This window comes from Micropterus salmoides, unplaced genomic scaffold (assembly GCF_014851395.1).
Source record: "Micropterus salmoides isolate LMB-PRFRI ecotype aquatic unplaced genomic scaffold, ASM1485139v1 Ms_hic_scaffold_21, whole genome shotgun sequence".
Taxonomy (NCBI): Eukaryota; Metazoa; Chordata; class Actinopteri; order Centrarchiformes; family Centrarchidae; genus Micropterus; species Micropterus salmoides.
The window spans coordinates 18609970-18627651 of NW_024041262.1; the positions used below are offsets into that span (position 1 = coordinate 18609970).

A 17682-nucleotide genomic window follows, 5' to 3' on the forward strand; every position below is an offset into this window, starting at 1 on the left:
CTTTATCTCCTAAATATTTTGGCTACAGCCTTTTTTGTTGCAGTTTTTATAGTTGAGAAGTAAATTTATAAAGATGCTGTTTGCTTGTGTTTGTAGTTTATTCCATAGGAAAGCTATATTTGTTAAGCTATAAGATGTTCACAGTAACCAGGCAAAGGCTGCTATACAAATAAAATAAACATTTGTCATTTCATGATACTTTATCATCTGTTAATTTTAATACGTCATACATTGTTTTTAGGACTAATTAAATAAATATACAGTATACTGTATAATACTACATGATGAATAACAGGCTTCAAATAGACCCAGTATTTGGTGATCGGTATCGGCTGATACTGCTTTCAGCAATCGTGAGATCAGTGATTGGCCCCAAAAATACTCTATTTAGTACGACTCTGAACAAATTTTCTGAAGTAAGCAAATCATATCAGTATGAATCAAACTGATTATTCTAGGTTTCGTTACGTATGTAATCTATGGAAAATAATGTACTAAGTCATGTTTTTCATGGTTTGTTTTAATATTAAATTTTAGTGTAAATGCAGTAAAATGATTTTAGTCCTGCTAAAAATAAAATTCGGAAGAAACATTGAAAGCCGGTGTTTATTTTAGGCATTGTCTAATTCATCTCCAAAAACCCATACATGTGTAGTAGTAGTTCTTATTGATTTACATAGGAATAACAAGCTTGAAGCCCCTCACAGCCCAAGTGGCCAGTAACTGCTAATGTGAGAACAGTGCTGTTTTTTGGCTGGCATGCCACCTCAGGACTCGAGCTTTAAATCAATGATGGTGCTGTCCATTTGTATCCACTCTGTTCCAAATCACTCTCCATCTTTCAGCTGAAATCCCCGCCGAGATGCGCTGTTATGCAAGAGGTTACATTTGGGGATTAGCACGTCATTTTCAAGGGTAGACATCAAGAATCCAATGGCGTTTATAGGTCACAATGCAGTTGTTATGTTTTAAATGCAACAAAAGGATGCACACTCATATGTATCACACTTTCTGTATATTTTATTGTATTTAGCTTCAGATAGATTCCAGGACCCTAGGGCTGCAACTAATGATTATTTTCATTATCAATTAATCTGCCGATTATTTTTTCAATTAATAATTTAGTATAAAAACCCCTAATAATGGCCATCACAACTTCCCAGAGTCCATTTGTTCATCCCAACCAAAAGATTTTCAGTTTACAATATGACAAAGGCAGGTAGCAAATCCTCTTGTTTGAGAGGTGGGACCAGAGAACGTTTGGCATTTTCTCACTGTTATTGCTTGAAAACTTTATTTATTATTATACAAATAGTTGCATAGTAGTTGATTATTTTTCTTTCAGTCAATTAATTGACTGATCATTTCACATCCACTTAAACAAATTTATTTTCAGGATAAAACCCCTTGAGATATACCATCTCGTTTACGAGGGGGTCCTGACAAAAGACATACAATAACATAAGACACAAAACAATATGCATGAAATAACAGACATAGTTACACTTATAATTGTATATAAATATAAAAATACAAAAACTTGACATTAATTAACATTAAAAAAATTCAAAGCTGATGCAATAATAATGGTAAAAATTACTATATTTGTAAGGCATCTTTTCAACAACACATAAATGCATATATATGTATATACGCATAAATACATACATATATATGTATATACACATAAATACATACATGTGTATATATATGTATATTCTCTTATATATAACAAATAAGAGATTATTTGGAATTGCATGCTGGTTTTTCTTTTGACAGTTTTTCGATCAGTCATTGATATTTTTAAGGGACCTTCAGCATAACAAATGCCTAAACACCAACAAAACATCTTTTTCTGTAAATTCGTGTAATTTCTTAATGCAATGTAGTTTTTCTTCACCTGCAGGTTTTTACCAATGGTGTACTCATCTGATTAACATCGGTAATTTTAGAGGTTCCATATGATCCGACTGAGATCTTTGCTGCTGTTTCTACATGAGATATATGCAGTGTGTGTTTCTTTGTGCCTCATGTGCAGCGATGGACATGTATGTGTGTGTTGCTGCCTGCATGTGTGTCTGATTGTTGCATAAGAGGATCTGCTGCTGTCCCAGAGCTTAACTAAGGATTTAAACCTCTCTTTCTCACTCTCTCTTGCACTGTCTCTTCCTGTGTTGTCTGTCTCTCTAGCGCTCTCTGTGCACGTTCTCTAATCTCTGTAACTGCGTGTATAGTGTAGGGGGATGATGTCATTATTGAATAAGTCAGTGCGTATGCAGATCGTATGTTTGCTTATCTAGACTCATTTGAGCAGGAACATTTCTTTCTGTTCTATGTGAATATGAAGTTCCCATAAATAACTAGCTCAATTTTAATGACACCTGCTCACACACACAGAGCCCATTATAACTTGTAATTGAAGCTGTAATTACAGTATAGTGATTAAGAAAACTAAATAACCTCTATGGGAAATTATAGTAGTAAGATGCAGTGCAGTAATGCACTTGCCTCACAAAAGTCAGAACTAACTTAGGCCTTGTAGATCTGGATAGGTTCGGATGAGACTCCACGAGCAGAACAAGAATATTTTGTCAAAGAAGCTGATATTACTGTTGATGAAGGATTTGAATGAACATGCCAATAGAATATTTTATATATTTAGTATATGTAGTGTGCAGCCTTAAACGTTTATTACTACTGTGGTTAATAATAAAAAAAATAGGATAATAATATAATATACAGCAAGTTAATGTTACACCATATTAATCTCTGTATGAAAATGATCTTCTCCTGCCCACACTGGGTGGTCAATGTTCTCTACCCGGGAGCAGCACTTAACTTACCTGTTACCTAATTGCAACATACACTAGATACGTGGATGAATACATTATTGCTCACCTGTGGCTTCATCAGTTATATTGACTTAATCCTATTCCACTTTTAAAATTGGACATCTGGAAGCCGTAAAGGTCAGTGCTTTTACTTAAGTTAATGCCTTCAACCTCAGTTTGTCCTTTTTGGTGTCACAGGGCCAATGTGTTTTTTTATTTTCCAAAGGATTGAAATGGTATGGCTGCAACTACGATCATTTTATTTATTGATTCATCTGCCAGTTATTTTCTCTATTAGTCGATTAATTGTTTGGTCTATAAAACATCAGAAAACAGTTAAAAATGCACATGTACAGGTCAGTGAAAAATTGTCTATAGGTCAGGGTCATCAAATGTCTTGATTTCTCAAACCCAAAGTCCAAAATTTGTTATTTTACTACTAATGGAAGACGATGACAAACAACCAATTTTCAAATTTGGAAAGTCACTTAACCTTTTTGGCAGTCCAAACCCTTTTTGAGGGTGAAAATATTTTGCGACCCCCCCTTCCACCTCCATCCTACTCAGTGGAATCAACGTTAGGTAGCTAGCTTAACGTTGCCTTTTTTTGTTATCTCTTCTTTGGCGTTTTATAGCGGTTGGCATTAGTGCCACATACTGGATTAAACAGTGCAAAATATTTACAGTGTCCACCCAAAGTGATTTAATTCACAATTATAGTCCATTTAGTTATTTTTAAAAACTTTTTGTGTCTATAGTAGCATTCTTGCGACCCCCATGGGAGCAGGTCCCGACCCCCTGACTTAAATGATTAAAGTATTATCAAAATAGTTACTGATTAATTTCTGTCGAGCTGTTTTTTCAGTACTGCCACTCACTGGTGGTGCTGGTGCCCACATGTTGGAAAAAAATGCAGCAAAAGTGCCCTCTTTGATGCCTACGTGGTAGATAAAATATGATAAAGTTCCATCGAAGGTGCTTTTTCCAGCAGAGAAACAGGATGCAGTGTCCTCCAGTGGAGAAAACATGGTGTGGTACTATATACACTGCCCGACATGCTAGAAAAGGGTTTGGAAGTGTTTGACCATAATTGCATCACGAATGTGTGCTGGTGGCCCACTGCATGCAACTGGTGCCCTTTGTAGTTTGATTGCTCCTGCTTCTCAGACAGCCTAGAGTCTAATGAATATAGGTGTACATGACGTAGTTATTATGGGTATCAACTGGCCTTTTTTTCTGCTAAAAAAAATATATCACTGCTGGATGACAGCTTTTTTTCTGGTTGCACCTCCAACATACTCTATCCCTAAATGGTGTTTACAGAGCCTGGCACATATCAGGAGTACATTTTCATGAACTCATATTTTGTGTTCCATACTGTTATCTTGTACCCTTATAACTTATAATAAGTGTGACTTCCAAACCATGAATGTGAATGCTATACTGGTTTTGAGTACTTTTACTTACTTTTTTGGTCCAATTCAAACATTGCTATGCAGTCTTTGTATCCAATTTAATATGGTTTTGCCACATAGAAGTGAACAAAAACAGGTAACAGGTGAAATTGAACAAGTGGTGATTCTGTGCAGCAATGATGCAGTCAAGTTAAAACTAACAATAAAGCAAATATCAGTTATAATCAAGCCATGATATAACAGCATAATGATGATGATGATGATGATGGATTTGATTACACTGATGTCTGTGATGATGATGTTGAGGACAATGATGATGATAATGACAATACACTGATGCTGATGAAAGTGATGACTGGCAAAAAAGGCAACAAAGAATGGCATAAATGGTTTTAAAAATGATCATTATCAATTAATAGATTAATCCTTTGGTCAGTAAAGTGTGAGAAAATAGCAAAACATTTCTTAAAGGTGACGACCATCAGTCCAAGACCCGAAGACATTCAGTTTACTAACATATAACATAAATAAACACACACTATTGACAAGCTGAAATTAAACTGAAAAGTAACTTAACAATTCTTCGGTAACTAAAGTCTGTCGATTGAATAATTGATTAACTGACTAATCATTTCAGCTCTAAGGATGGCGATGATAGTGATATTAGCAGTGGCGGTAGTGGTGGTTATTATACTGGTGTCTGTGACCCCATTTATATCGGCTATTAACATTCAATGTGTATCTCTGTACTTTACCCTGATAAGAGAAAACATGTTCATTCAGATGTAAATGCACGCAAAAAGAATTACAATCAAAATGTGATCTGATCAGCCAGACCATATTCTAGGGTTGGGTGATATGACCAAAATCTTCTATAATATGTAATTTTATATCACGGTAATGGTGTGTGTATATATATATATATATATATATATATATATATATATATATATATATATAACAATACAGTAATTGTTCTGTAAATTCAATTAAGAAATGGTTTAAAATAATCATACTGTACCATGCTTCATTGCATTTGATTATTTTCTTCTTTGATTAGGAACTTCCATACAAACAAAAACAACTTCTCCTGCTCTGTATTTACAATTTAACTCTCCTCCTCCATGTTTTCTTGTCACTCTCTTGATCTGCGGCGGTTGGTAAACCAGCTTCCAGGTGCATTACTGCCACCAACTGTAGCCTTACGTCACATGAGAATGTGGTAAGCAGCAGCCTGCTGCCCCAGTCATGTTACCTTGCCTTAATCCAGCCCTGATTTGCTACCTGGCCTGCCCAGAATATATAGCAGAGACACTAAGGGATAGCTCCTGGGGTGGAAATGGTATTGCCAAATCTCTACCAGTGGACACATTTCTACCTTCGCACGGTATATACTGTCATTCTTACAAAAAAGATGCGCCCTGCAAGTTGAATCTTTGTCCAGATAACTTATCAGATACAGATAGTATGTTAATTTCAGTAGTAAACGGGGTCTACGGTGATGATGTGGAGGATAGAATGAAAATATTGTTAAAGATAGTGATATTAATGCTGATAATGATGTGAGTAATGGGGAGGAGTGTAATGGTTATAAAGATAATGACCTCTTCCATGTGCACTGGTGTGTTTGTTTGTGCTGGAGGAAAGCCCCCCTGCTGTGCTCACTGTTCAGCTGTGTTATTTCTCACTGATTTACTCTCTGTTTCTCTCTTCTTTGTCTGTGCAGATTGACTTGGAGCCAGAGGGCAAGGTATACGTGGTCATTGATCTGTCCGGATCTTCCACTGAGGGTAAAACCACCACAACACACTGTTTTACTAGTGAAAGGAAATAATTCACACATCAAAACACACATGCATACACACAGGCCTCTAGCTTCAGGACGGTGGTATGTTCTGGTGGAAAGTTCAGCAACGGCATGTGCAAAGCCTGCAGTAATGAGTCTGGAAAGGTGCAACTATTTAAAGCTAATAAGCCGTGTGGGTTGTCCTTCTTCTAGCATATCAGCTACTGATATCATGAACTTCATTACAATTTCATATAACTTTATTTCAGGTTTGGAAAATGCTCAGTTCACCATTAAGATCCATCAGATTCCAGACAAACTAATCATATTTACCGGGAGCTTCTGTCAGAAATTTGAGGAGAAACGGTTTAAAAAAAGGAAATAGCGGTATATCTCACAAAACTGGTGATGATTAATCAGTTATTTATTATACACATTATTTTTCTCTGTCATGAAAGTAGCAGGAGATGCGTTATATTATTTGACAGGACTGCATGACAAATGGAAGCATTATGCAGGTGGGAAAGGCTATCAACAAGTACTGAATAATATCAAAAAAAAAAATCTGATACATTTTGTTTTTTACAGCAGAAAGACGCAGTCAGCAACTAGCTGGTGAACATAGTGGAGCATTTAGCAGCTTAATAGGTAGACATTTCCTTCAGGAGTTGGTGGAGACCAAAAACAGAGCAAAAAGAGACTGGCTATTTGACTTTATGTATATATGGATATTTGCCAGGTGGACTGAAATACCATCATGATATTATTCTGTAACTGTTGGTATGTAAATTATAGAAGATTAATATTGTCTTCACATCTTGTTCTACGGCCCCGAAGTGGTCAAAACATCAGTTATTGCAGGTTTAATATTATACACTGTAGATTCGTCTTCACTGCCAGGTTACTGCATTGAAGAGAGTGCAATAGAAAGATTACTGTAAAAAGAAAAAAGGCCAAGCATGAAGCTTACCCCTTTTCTCTCTTGGGGCCTTTCCAAAACTAGACTCTCGCCACTTCCACTCCGTCACGGAGTGAACTCTGGTCTGAGTCACACTCACAGCCAAATTGAGCCCTCTAACCCGCGTAGGGTATACATACAGCGGCCAACCATTTTTTTATGAAAAGATTGATATTCATTGTAAAAGAAAAGCCTATATATTTGAACCTCTTTAGACCTTATCTTATATGAAAAATATTACATTCACAAATACAACATTTCAAAATAAATCAAACATATTGAAGCATTATATAGTCTGAAGAATTAAAATCTGTTAAAATGTATAAAAACTTAACTATTTTTCTTATCTATTTTTCTTTAATGCCTTTGTTGCTTGTTACGTGATCCTCCTGTGTATCTAGTTGTGTCATGGTCTATTATTCTCGTTTAATGTAGGCTATTTTGTTTTGGCTGAAGATTTTCGCATGAGATGAATATGATTCACTGAAAACAACAGTGTTATTGTCTATCAGACAAGAACTTTTTTTTTTATTAAACACAGTATAACCTTTGGGCTACGTTGTTAACCTGTGAATGGTGATATGAAATGTTAATGTCGTTTCTGAATTTAAAAATCCTACATGTTAACCAGCGAAGTCACATGGAACTCACATTTGAAAGAAAGGTCCCCCATCGTCCAGCAAAGGGTGTTACACACCTTCAACAAGCCTCGGCGTTGGAGGATTTAACAAACCCACTACCACGCCGCCCTTGTTGGTTTCGGATGGCACTCAATGTAGCGGACCCTCCACATTAACGCGGAAACGGAGTGGAAGTAGAAGTAGATAGGGAGAGCGAGGAGCAAGCAGTTTTGGAAAGGCCCCAGTTCTCTATTTCCTTCCTCCTGTATTTGTTAGTATTGATTAAAAATGAATACATCCAGGATATTGCTCTCAATTAGCCTCTCCACACACATAAACTCACTGACATTGCTGCCTGATAAGAGCAATTTTCACCTGCACCTGTGTATCTTCACACCTGGTTATAAATAGAAACAGTTATCTGCCTTCCAGTGAAAGTGTGCACACACACACACACACACATACATATATATATATATACCATAGACTGTAGATATATACATATATTTATATATATATGTATAATTATTTATATATTTATTTATGTGTGTGTGTGAGTATAGTTTCTCTATGTTAAGACTGATAAAGAGAGCAGGAGAGAGTGAAGAGAGAGGGAGTAGATTCTTAAAATAGCAGGTAAGATTGAGCCACAGATTACTATACATACACACATATGCAGACTCAGGCGTTTGTGTCTTGCCTTCTTCATCGATGATTGGACACTCTGTTGTGACCCCACGACCCACTCTCTGCCCACTCCTGAACTTATTCCCTGAGTTCAGCTGGCTTGAGTGCTTGTCATGTTAATGTATGATGATAAAAACAAATGGTGTGTGTGTGTGCCGATAGGAAGGCTGGAGAGCAGTAAGGGATGGAGAGATGGAGGGTGAGAACTAGAGGAAGAGGTGGTATTTTTAGCAGATTTATTTTTTTTCCCCTAGTGCAATCTGTTCTCTGCAGCTTCAGAGGAAGGACTGGCTTCTCTTTCCTCTTTCTCCTCTCCTCTCCTTATGCATCTGTTGGTCTCAGGAAGCAAATAACAATAATCTGACCTAATCCATCTGCAGTCTCTCCCTCTCTGTGTCTGGATTCCCTGCTCTCTCTTTCTTTATCCTTTTCTGTTTCTTTTAAATACATATATTTCTACATTCCTAAAGCTAAAAATCTAACCTTTCACGATTGCGTGCTTAAAATGACCAGAGCAACATTTTTGGAAAAGCTTTTTTTTATATAATAATAATAATAACAACAGCAATTCTAGTATGTTTAATTTATTTAATTATTTAATGTCAGGGGGTGGTGATGGCACAATGGATAACCCAGGTTCAATCCCCCACTGTGACCCATCCACCATTGTTTCTCTGAGCAAGACACTAAACCCTTAGTTGCTCCAGAGGCGTGTGACCTCTGACATGTATAGCAGTTGCTTTGGATAAAAGCGTCAGATAAATGTGATGTAATTGATTTTCAAAAACTAGTTTACAAATTTCTTTGCAGACTTGAAAGCAGTACAGCTACAAAATAGAATAAAATAAATTAAATTAAAGAAAATAATTAAAAATAAGAAACATTTTTTTAATCTTTAAAGAAGTTTACAAGTGTATGACAAAAGTTTGAAATTGTGTCCAGTTTCTCTATAGTATTGAGTTTGGCATGCTATTTCATAAGCTTACAAGAAAGCCACCTTTATACCACAGGCCCCTTCTGCTTCAGATTTATAAATACCATCTAATGTCATTTTGCATTTCTGTCAGTTTAATTCTGTTGTCTTCAAGAAGACTGCCTGGGTGGGACTGATAGATGGATGTCATTTCTAAAACCACTCTTTCTTCCACATGCTTTTAGATTTAGCAAGCATTGCTGCTAGATTCTATCATGTATTTAGCTACGTGAGGCTTGTACAATCCCTGCTAATTACCACATGAATACTCCTTTATAGCTTTATTCACATAATGTGACACGAGTCTGTCTTGTCTAACACATTTATGTAAGAGAAATGAGCTGCCAGTATTCAGTATTCATCCTCCCGTGATGGAGGATGAATAACTCAATGATTGTGTCTTAATGAGTGACAGCAAAAGCAAAAGCACAGTTTGTCAAAGTGACTTTGTGATAAGTAAGTAGCAAGGATGTTGGAGAAAATATCATCCGTGTTAATGCAGTCACAAACAAACCAAAAATCAACAGAACAATCTTCAATAATTGATGTATCTGCGTGCTAGAAATGAACTTGCCAAACATCAGTTATGAAAAGTTTAACCATGAAACGTTTTATTTTTAGTTGTTTTTTCTTGTGGGTTAGATGGTGGTGCAGTGGTTAGCACTGTCACCTCACAGTAAGTAAGTTCACCCCATGTCAGCATGGGTTCTCTCGGGGTGCTCCGACTTCCTTCCACTGTCCAAAGACATGCAGGCTAGGTTAATTGGTTACTCTAGATTGTCCTTAGGTGTCAGTGTGACTGGTTGTTCGTATATATGTGGCCCTACGTTGGACTGGCGACCTGTCCAGCATGTACCCCGCCTTTCGCCTGATGTCAGCTGGGATTGCCCCTTCTCGACCCTGCACACAGGATAAATGGTTGACGATGGATGGATGTTTTAGTTGTGTTTTTAGTGTAATTTGTTGATTTCATTCATTAATGTTGTACTTCTACAACAACATTTAAATCTAGACACCAATAGTGCACAAGGTTCAATGTTGTTACTGTAACTCAAAACAAGACACAAGTATTTAAATCTTAGTGGAACCTTCTCACAGCAATTTTTCAGTGAAAGCATACACCTGACAAATTTACTTGAGAGAGTTTTTGTCTTTTCTAGCTTCTACTTTTTTTAATTCCGTCCTAATATATAATTGTGAAAATGTATCTACTGTATTTAACATTTTCAGCATTCTTTCAGTGGTTTACCTTCAGCTATAAGCTATAAGTGTTTCTAGTTTTTTAGTTTTATTTTATTCAATCTTAATAAATTGTTGCACACATGTTTCTACAGCTTATTTAACATTGGAGGATCCACTTCAACTTCTTTCAGTGGTTTGACTAGCTACAACTTCAATTCCCCTAAGTGCTTCAATATCAGTGATTGTTGCCATTTCAAAAGCTCCAAAGAATGTGCACACTTTCACACTTTCATACGTAAATGCAGCCATTGTATTCAATCTTGAAAGTTTAATTCACAAATGTATCTACAGTCTTACTCAACATTTAAGGAGATACTTCAACTGTCACGTCAGCTTCAACTTCATTTCCTCTAAGTGTTGTAATTGAGTATTGCACAAACAGATCAACTGCCACATTATCTTCCTTCAGCAATGTCTTTCTTTCTTTTTACTGATTGTGTTTCATCAGAAAAATGTAGTAATCATTATATGAGAAGCAGATGGATTGTTGCCATGGTTGTATTGTTAGTAATTTTTTATGTCATGTTTGTTTATATCACCATCTGTAGTACAGCTTTTCACTGCTGGTCTCCTACATGTTTGTGTCAAAACTGAATCTTCCATCTGTCTAGTATGTGTGTGTTTATTGGACGTCCATCTCCTAGTTGGTCATTCGGCACAACGCACGTCTGTCTCCACGACTATCACTCTTAACTGTTATCATGCCTCATCACTCCTCCTTGTCAGCATGCCTGTGTGTATGTGTGTCCTGGACAGATGGATGATGTATTATGTAAAACAAAGTGATCCCAATAATGGCCTGTTAAGCTGACACCCCCCTCCCCCCCCACCTCTCACACACACACCAACACCACCATCACACACAAATAGACAGAAACACAAAACACACACTTTCGCTCACATACACTCCTACTTTCACACACACACACACACACGCACAGAGTCCCTAGACAACCTGTCTGTAATCGAACTCTGAAGAGGCTCAGCAGTAACCACATCTATAACGCACCCAGGAGAGGGATGGAGGGAGAGAGAAAGAAAGGCAAACTAGGACAGGAGCACAGAGAGAAGGAGTGTGTGTGGGAGTGAGAGTGGAGGTGGTTCTCTTGTCTTAAGGTTACCCTCGGAAAGCATTTATGTTTCCGGGGAGATGCAGAGAGGAAGGGAACGGCTGGTTGGATGGTGTTCGCTGAGGAGGAGTACTTTAATATGCTGTCCTTCGTTTTAGTGCCCACACATGAAAGTATAAATAGCATGCACACGTACGTATGCATAGGCCTCTGGTAGGTGTGGGGTGTTTGTGAGAAAAAGGCAGGGGGGGATGAGAGGCCGTTGAATGATTAAACATCTCAAGCAACATGATGCAAATGATCCTTATTTGTTCAAACCGTCTCAGGAAGTAAAATCGATGGGTGTAAGAAAACATCCGGAGCACTGTGATTGTTAATACTCTTCTAAACTGGCTCAGAAACACACAAAAGTTCTGTAATTTCCTCTTTGCAGATTTATTTTTGTTGATGAAGTTGTGTCTGTTCACTCAACAGCCTCGGGAACCAATGAGAATGAAGAGCGAGTGTTTCGAGAGAGGATTGGTCCTCGCCGGCGACAGGGCGCCGTCCGAAGACGCGTCCATCAAGTCAATGGACACAAATTCATGGCCACCTACTTGAGACAACCAACCTACTGCTCACATTGCAGAGATTTTATCTGGTAGGCAACACACACAGATCTGTCTGACCTAACTTACCTGTTGTTAACATTTCGTTAAACCAAGCTGGCTGAAATGCTGACTCCTCTGTGTGTGATCTGATAGGGGCGTGCTGGGGAAGCAGGGATACCAGTGTCAGGGTGAGTACTTTTTTCTGGCGGATTCCAATTTCTCAAATAACATTGCACATCATGTATTATTTAAGCATGAGAACACAGGAGGGATTACATGGTGCTGAATGACAGCAGTGATTTGGTCTCAAGCCACCTTCACCCAGAGCCATAGATGAAGTGCATTACATCAACACGAGAATACAAAGTAGTATTAAAAAAATCTTTGTTGCTATTTCTTCTGTGGAAGTAAACATCCTAAAAATCCATCTGGACTGACCTGTTGAGGTACTTTATTGTTGCCCAGACTCGCAGGGAGTTACAGTCATATTGGTTGACTGTTTACCTTGTGATTGTTTTGATGGAAGATAAAATAGGTGCCAACTCAAGAACTTTAGATTGTATTTCACCAAACCCTGCCCCTCCTTTGTAGACATTGAGTTATCTTAATCCCATTTTAACCACATGGTAGTTGTCCCTGCTAGATATGTTAGAAATAATTAATTTGAAAACAGTGGCATTGAAAGTAATCCAGGTTTTACTAAAGCTTCCAATATTAATGTGGGCTGTGCTTCCTTAGTTATGGCTATTATTAATGCAATGATATAAAAATATTAATAATTCAGTTCACTTTAACCTCTATATACCTCACTGTGTAGTACTAATTCTTTCTATATGTATGTGAGGATGTGAATACACAACACTTAAGTGGAAATGTCAACACTCTTTGTAGGCTTTTGTAGATTTTAATTATACTGTTTCAGAAGTTTTAGAAAATTGCTTTCTTACATTTTTATATTGACTTTTTAATGTGGATCACATTCAGCCGATACCCCCTTTAATAAGACAAGTCCTGGCATAGATATTTAATCAGTGTATCGAATTGATGCATTACTTTCAGAATCACTGGAGAACTGGGATAACGTTGGTAATTAACATCACATATTTGATGTCCCTCTGCTAATCAAATTGAAACTAATTGTCATGTAAACTTTGTTTGATGTTGCTGTGCTTCCAGTGTGTACGTGTGTCGTCCACAAGCGCTGCCATGAGCTCATCATCACCAAGTGTGCCGGGATGAAGAAGCAGGAGGACACGCCTGATGAGGTACACTCAGTGACATGCAAACACCCAAGAACACATAGAGTATGGTGGTAGAACATTTATTATTTATTAATAAACTGTTACATATCTTACTCACATAAAGACGTGAAAACACACTGAATCGTGCAGAAAACACTGAATATAACTCACCATTCAGGATTTTAGTGAAAAAAATCTGTGTTAACATGTGTACACTGTGTACTAGCACTTGAGCCACATGCATTATTCCTCCAATAATGCGACGGTGACCTCTTTGTAAAACTGTGTGTGTGTTTGTTTCTGTGTGTGTCTCCCTCTGTAGGTGGGTTCACAGCGGTTCAGTGTTAACATGCCCCATAAGTTCAGCATCCACAACTACAAGGTCCCCACCTTCTGTGACCACTGTGGCTCCCTGCTGTGGGGCCTCATGAGGCAGGGCCTGCAGTGCAAAGGTGAGTTCATGTGCACTGGGGATTTTTACACTGGGAGTGCACATCGATGCATTTGAAGGTGCTCACGTTTTGCAACTTTGTTGAAGCCTAAACAATACATGCATATATTTATTTAAGTCAAAGGCTGTAAATATAAAAATTAAAGATGACATTTTCAATACTGCTGTTAGACGTAAATCTCAAAAAACAAGGTAATTTGAAAAAAATCTGCCACGTGTGTACATGAATATCTGTAGGTATATTAACATTTTATATAATTTTGATAATTATTTGAATATAATAGTTTATGAATCAAGCAAAATGTGAAATATTTGCTGATTCCAGGAACCTGCAACTTCTTAAATTTGATGCTTTTCTCAGTAAAAAAAAAAAAAAAAAAGAGATATTTTTGAATAGTTGTGGACTGAGATACGACAGAAAATATTCATTAATAACGGTAGTTCTATAAAATGTTGTTGTCGCATCCCAAGATGATGTCTGCCGTATTAGCCCAGTTATTTCTTATCTTTAGTAAGTGGCACCATGGTGCCTAAAATACTACCTGTGTATTGATGGACACCTGTTTGCTATTGATCACACCTGTGACCTTCCAGCGTAACATTAAATAAAATTCCCATGTTTGAGTCAGAACGCCTTTCTGTGTTTAACCTTCCGTGTGTTTCTTTGTTTGTTATGTAGTGTGCAAGATGAATGTGCACAGACGCTGTGAGACCAATGTAGCTCCTAACTGTGGTGTGGACGCCCGAGGGATTGCTAAGGTCCTGTCTGACCTGGGAGTCACACCCGACAAGATCTCCAACACCGCGCAGCGCAGGAGGAAGGTAATGAGTCACTCTGACTGTGGCACCGCACATTTATTCCCTCATAAAGACTGGAAACAGGGGGAAAACAGCTAACCTGGCTCTGTTTAAAGGTAACAAAATCACCTACCAGAACCTCTAAAACTCACTAATTAACATGTTATATAGTGTTTGTTTAATCTGGACAAAAGCCAAAGTGTTCCTTCCTAGAGTCTTGTCAACACTGTGAGGTTGCCAGGCGGTTGATGGTCAGCGGATTTTGTTACCTTAGAAGAGAGCCAGGCTAGCTGCTACGCTAAGCTAACTGGCTGCTGGTGGTAGATTACATACATTAGATTGATACATTTACTGTATAGACAAGTGATTTTATCATCTTCTCTTCTAACTTTTTAGGATGCTCAAAGTACTTTAAACCTTTTTTGAGAAATTATTCAGACAACGCAAGATATTTGTCTTGCCCGGGATTTCATTCTGTGTATTTCTGCAGACATTAATGGACAGGAAATAATAAAGTCACATGCTTCAGCTGAGAAACTGAGATTCAACTCCCTGACTTATGATTCCACAATTTTCAGAGGGCAGCCCAAAGGAACGGTCATGTTGTCTCTCTCTGTCTCCAGTTGACTCCAGGGCAGGACCCTCCCCAGTCTCCTCCTGAGCTCTCTCAGGCTGAAGACAACAGCTTCAGCCAGCCAGCTGTCCCCACCTCCCCCTCACAGCAGGGTAACACTGAACACATCACACACACAAACACACCATCAGAAAAATCAGATTTGACACAAACAGGCGGATATTTCAAAGCCCTTTGAGATGTGTTCTTAGCGGCATGTGGTTTTAACGTGTTAATTTTACCAGTAAGAGGTAGCATTTCCATTTCAGTAATAATATTATTGCTCCTTTTAAAAAATAAGTTGTTAAATGTGTTATTGTTGCTGTATATATAAGATTAATCTTGAGTTATCTAAGAATTATCCCTCACCGCCCACCTCCATTTGGTTGTCACAGTTAGTCATCATCCTCTCACACTTTGCAAGCTGAGAAATAAAAGTTAACTTTCTCATTGTGGAAAGATTCCCATTTTTGTTTTATTGAGCCAAACGATAACAACAACACCGGTCACTGCTGTTATTTTATCACCCCTGGTCAGTGAGACTGTAACTGAGTCATCCCAGGTTTTAACAGAGGATGTGATCATCATTTTTAAAGGTTTATTGAAAAGTAATCAGCAGCAAATGATGAGCAATATTTCTAAAAACTAGCATAACAAGCTGAACGCTGACAGGAAAAAGGACATTCAGCCTGTTTTCACTGATGTCTGATCTGCTTTTCCGTTGACACCCACAGACTTGGCAGGGTTAGAACGCCTGCAGGACGCACTGTCACTCGACCAACAGGGACCCCAACACACCTCCTCCTCCTCGTCAGCCTCCTCCACCACCTCCTCTTCCTCCTCGTCTTCCTCAGCAGGCAGGGAGAACGGACAGATCCAAAGGAGGACCCTCAAGGACTTCAACTTCATCAAGGTTCTCGGCAAAGGGAGCTTCGGCAAGGTGCGACGACACAGAGGAGGCGTTTGTGGGGGATGTTTATTTATTTACCGCTCATTATTTTCCTAAGAACAGTTATTTTATTTTAACACGCCGTTAGCCAGAGTTCACATTATTCATAACTGCTGAATTATCAGGAGATGTTGGGGAATTTCAGGGACCAGAACAGGTGGCAGCAGCTGTGTGCAGTTTCCCTCTCAGCCCTACAGTGTTTTAGCGTCTTTCAGCTCATTGTTTTGATTTTATGGTCGCAACTTTATTTTTTTAGTTCACTCTCACCACTCTTATTAGTATTCTTTTCAGCCAAAACGCTTTAAAAAACTGACACTATCTGAACAGCATCAGACAGCTGACAGAGTTAGCCAGGAGCTGGTGAACATCCATCTGTCCGTCCATCATCCACCGCTTATCCTCCGTACAGGGTCGTGGGGGCTGGTGAACATTTAGCTGCTAAATAGGAGAATAAAGTGGAGACTGAAACAGAGCATAAAATATTGAATATTGAATTTACTTCGGCCAAATAGCTAAAAAAGGAATTAAATGTTTTGTTGTGTCTGCTGGATGTGTATATAGGGAACAATTGGCCCAATAAACTCTATGTTTGTTGTAATTACAGCTCATAAAAAAATAAGTAATTGATGCTTTAAAGAGCGTCTATTTTAAACTAAAAGTTTTTCAAACATTTGCACAATTGACACGATTTGTCGACTGTTTATCAACCTGTAGTTCAAGAATCATGTTCGACAAACAATCCGTGCTGATTGAACGTAGATATCCTCTTCACAACATACATTATTTTCAGTGTATGAATATATTCGACACCTGAAGTTGAAGTCTATTAACCAACATTATCTAACCGTTAGAAAGTTTGCTTACTGATCTTCTGCTTTTGTTCTTTCTGCTCGCTTCCTTTCTTCTGTTTTTTTCACCCATCTTTCACGGCATCATCTAAACCCCTTTACTCTCCCTCCTATCTCCCCTGTCTTTTATCTCCTATGCAGGTGATGCTAGCGGAGCTGAAGGGGACAGAGGAGGTTTACGCAGTCAAAGTTTTGAAAAAGGATGTGATTCTGCAGGACGACGACGTGGACTGCACCATGACCGAGAAGCGCATCCTCGCCCTTGCCCGCCGACATCCCTACCTCACCCAGCTCTACTGCTGCTTCCAGACACGGGTAGGACCAAGGGACAGCACGTGCACATGCAGATTTGATAGTTCATCTTTGTTTTCTCTGTCTCATACCTCTCTCTCTTTGCAGGACCGTTTGTTTTTTGTAATGGAATATGTGAATGGAGGAGACCTAATGTTCCAGATTCAGCGGTCCAGAAAGTTTGATGAACCTCGCTCTCGTTTCTACGCCGCAGAAGTCACCTCAGCCCTCATGTTTCTGCACCGTAACGGGGTCATCTACAGGTAAAAGTCCCAAATTGTTTTATGAAATCTCTCAAATCACTTTGAGCAAGAAATAT

General features: G+C 38.3%; 1 protein-coding gene across 4 annotated transcripts in view; it reads left to right on the forward strand.

Moving 5' to 3' along the window:
- The window catches only part of prkcea (protein kinase C, epsilon a), a 41521-nt gene that overhangs the window by 17166 nt on the left and 6673 nt on the right, over positions 1-17682 (forward strand). The window contains exons 2-11 of one of the 4 annotated variants that reach the window (XM_038736363.1): positions 5973-6036; positions 12057-12222; positions 12326-12360; positions 13349-13437; positions 13736-13865; positions 14544-14686; positions 15241-15388; positions 16010-16215; positions 17214-17387; positions 17472-17626. In XM_038736363.1, coding sequence (XP_038592291.1) covers positions 5973-6036; positions 12057-12222; positions 12326-12360; positions 13349-13437; positions 13736-13865; positions 14544-14686; positions 15241-15388; positions 16010-16215; positions 17214-17387; positions 17472-17626 — 1310 coding nt within the window. Of the gene's footprint in view, positions 1-5972; positions 6037-12056; positions 12223-12325; positions 12361-13348; positions 13438-13735; positions 13866-14543; positions 14687-15240; positions 15389-16009; positions 16216-17213; positions 17627-17682 lie in introns of all 4 variants that reach the window. The other 3 variants (XM_038736364.1, XM_038736361.1, XM_038736362.1) reach the window with 3 other exon arrangements.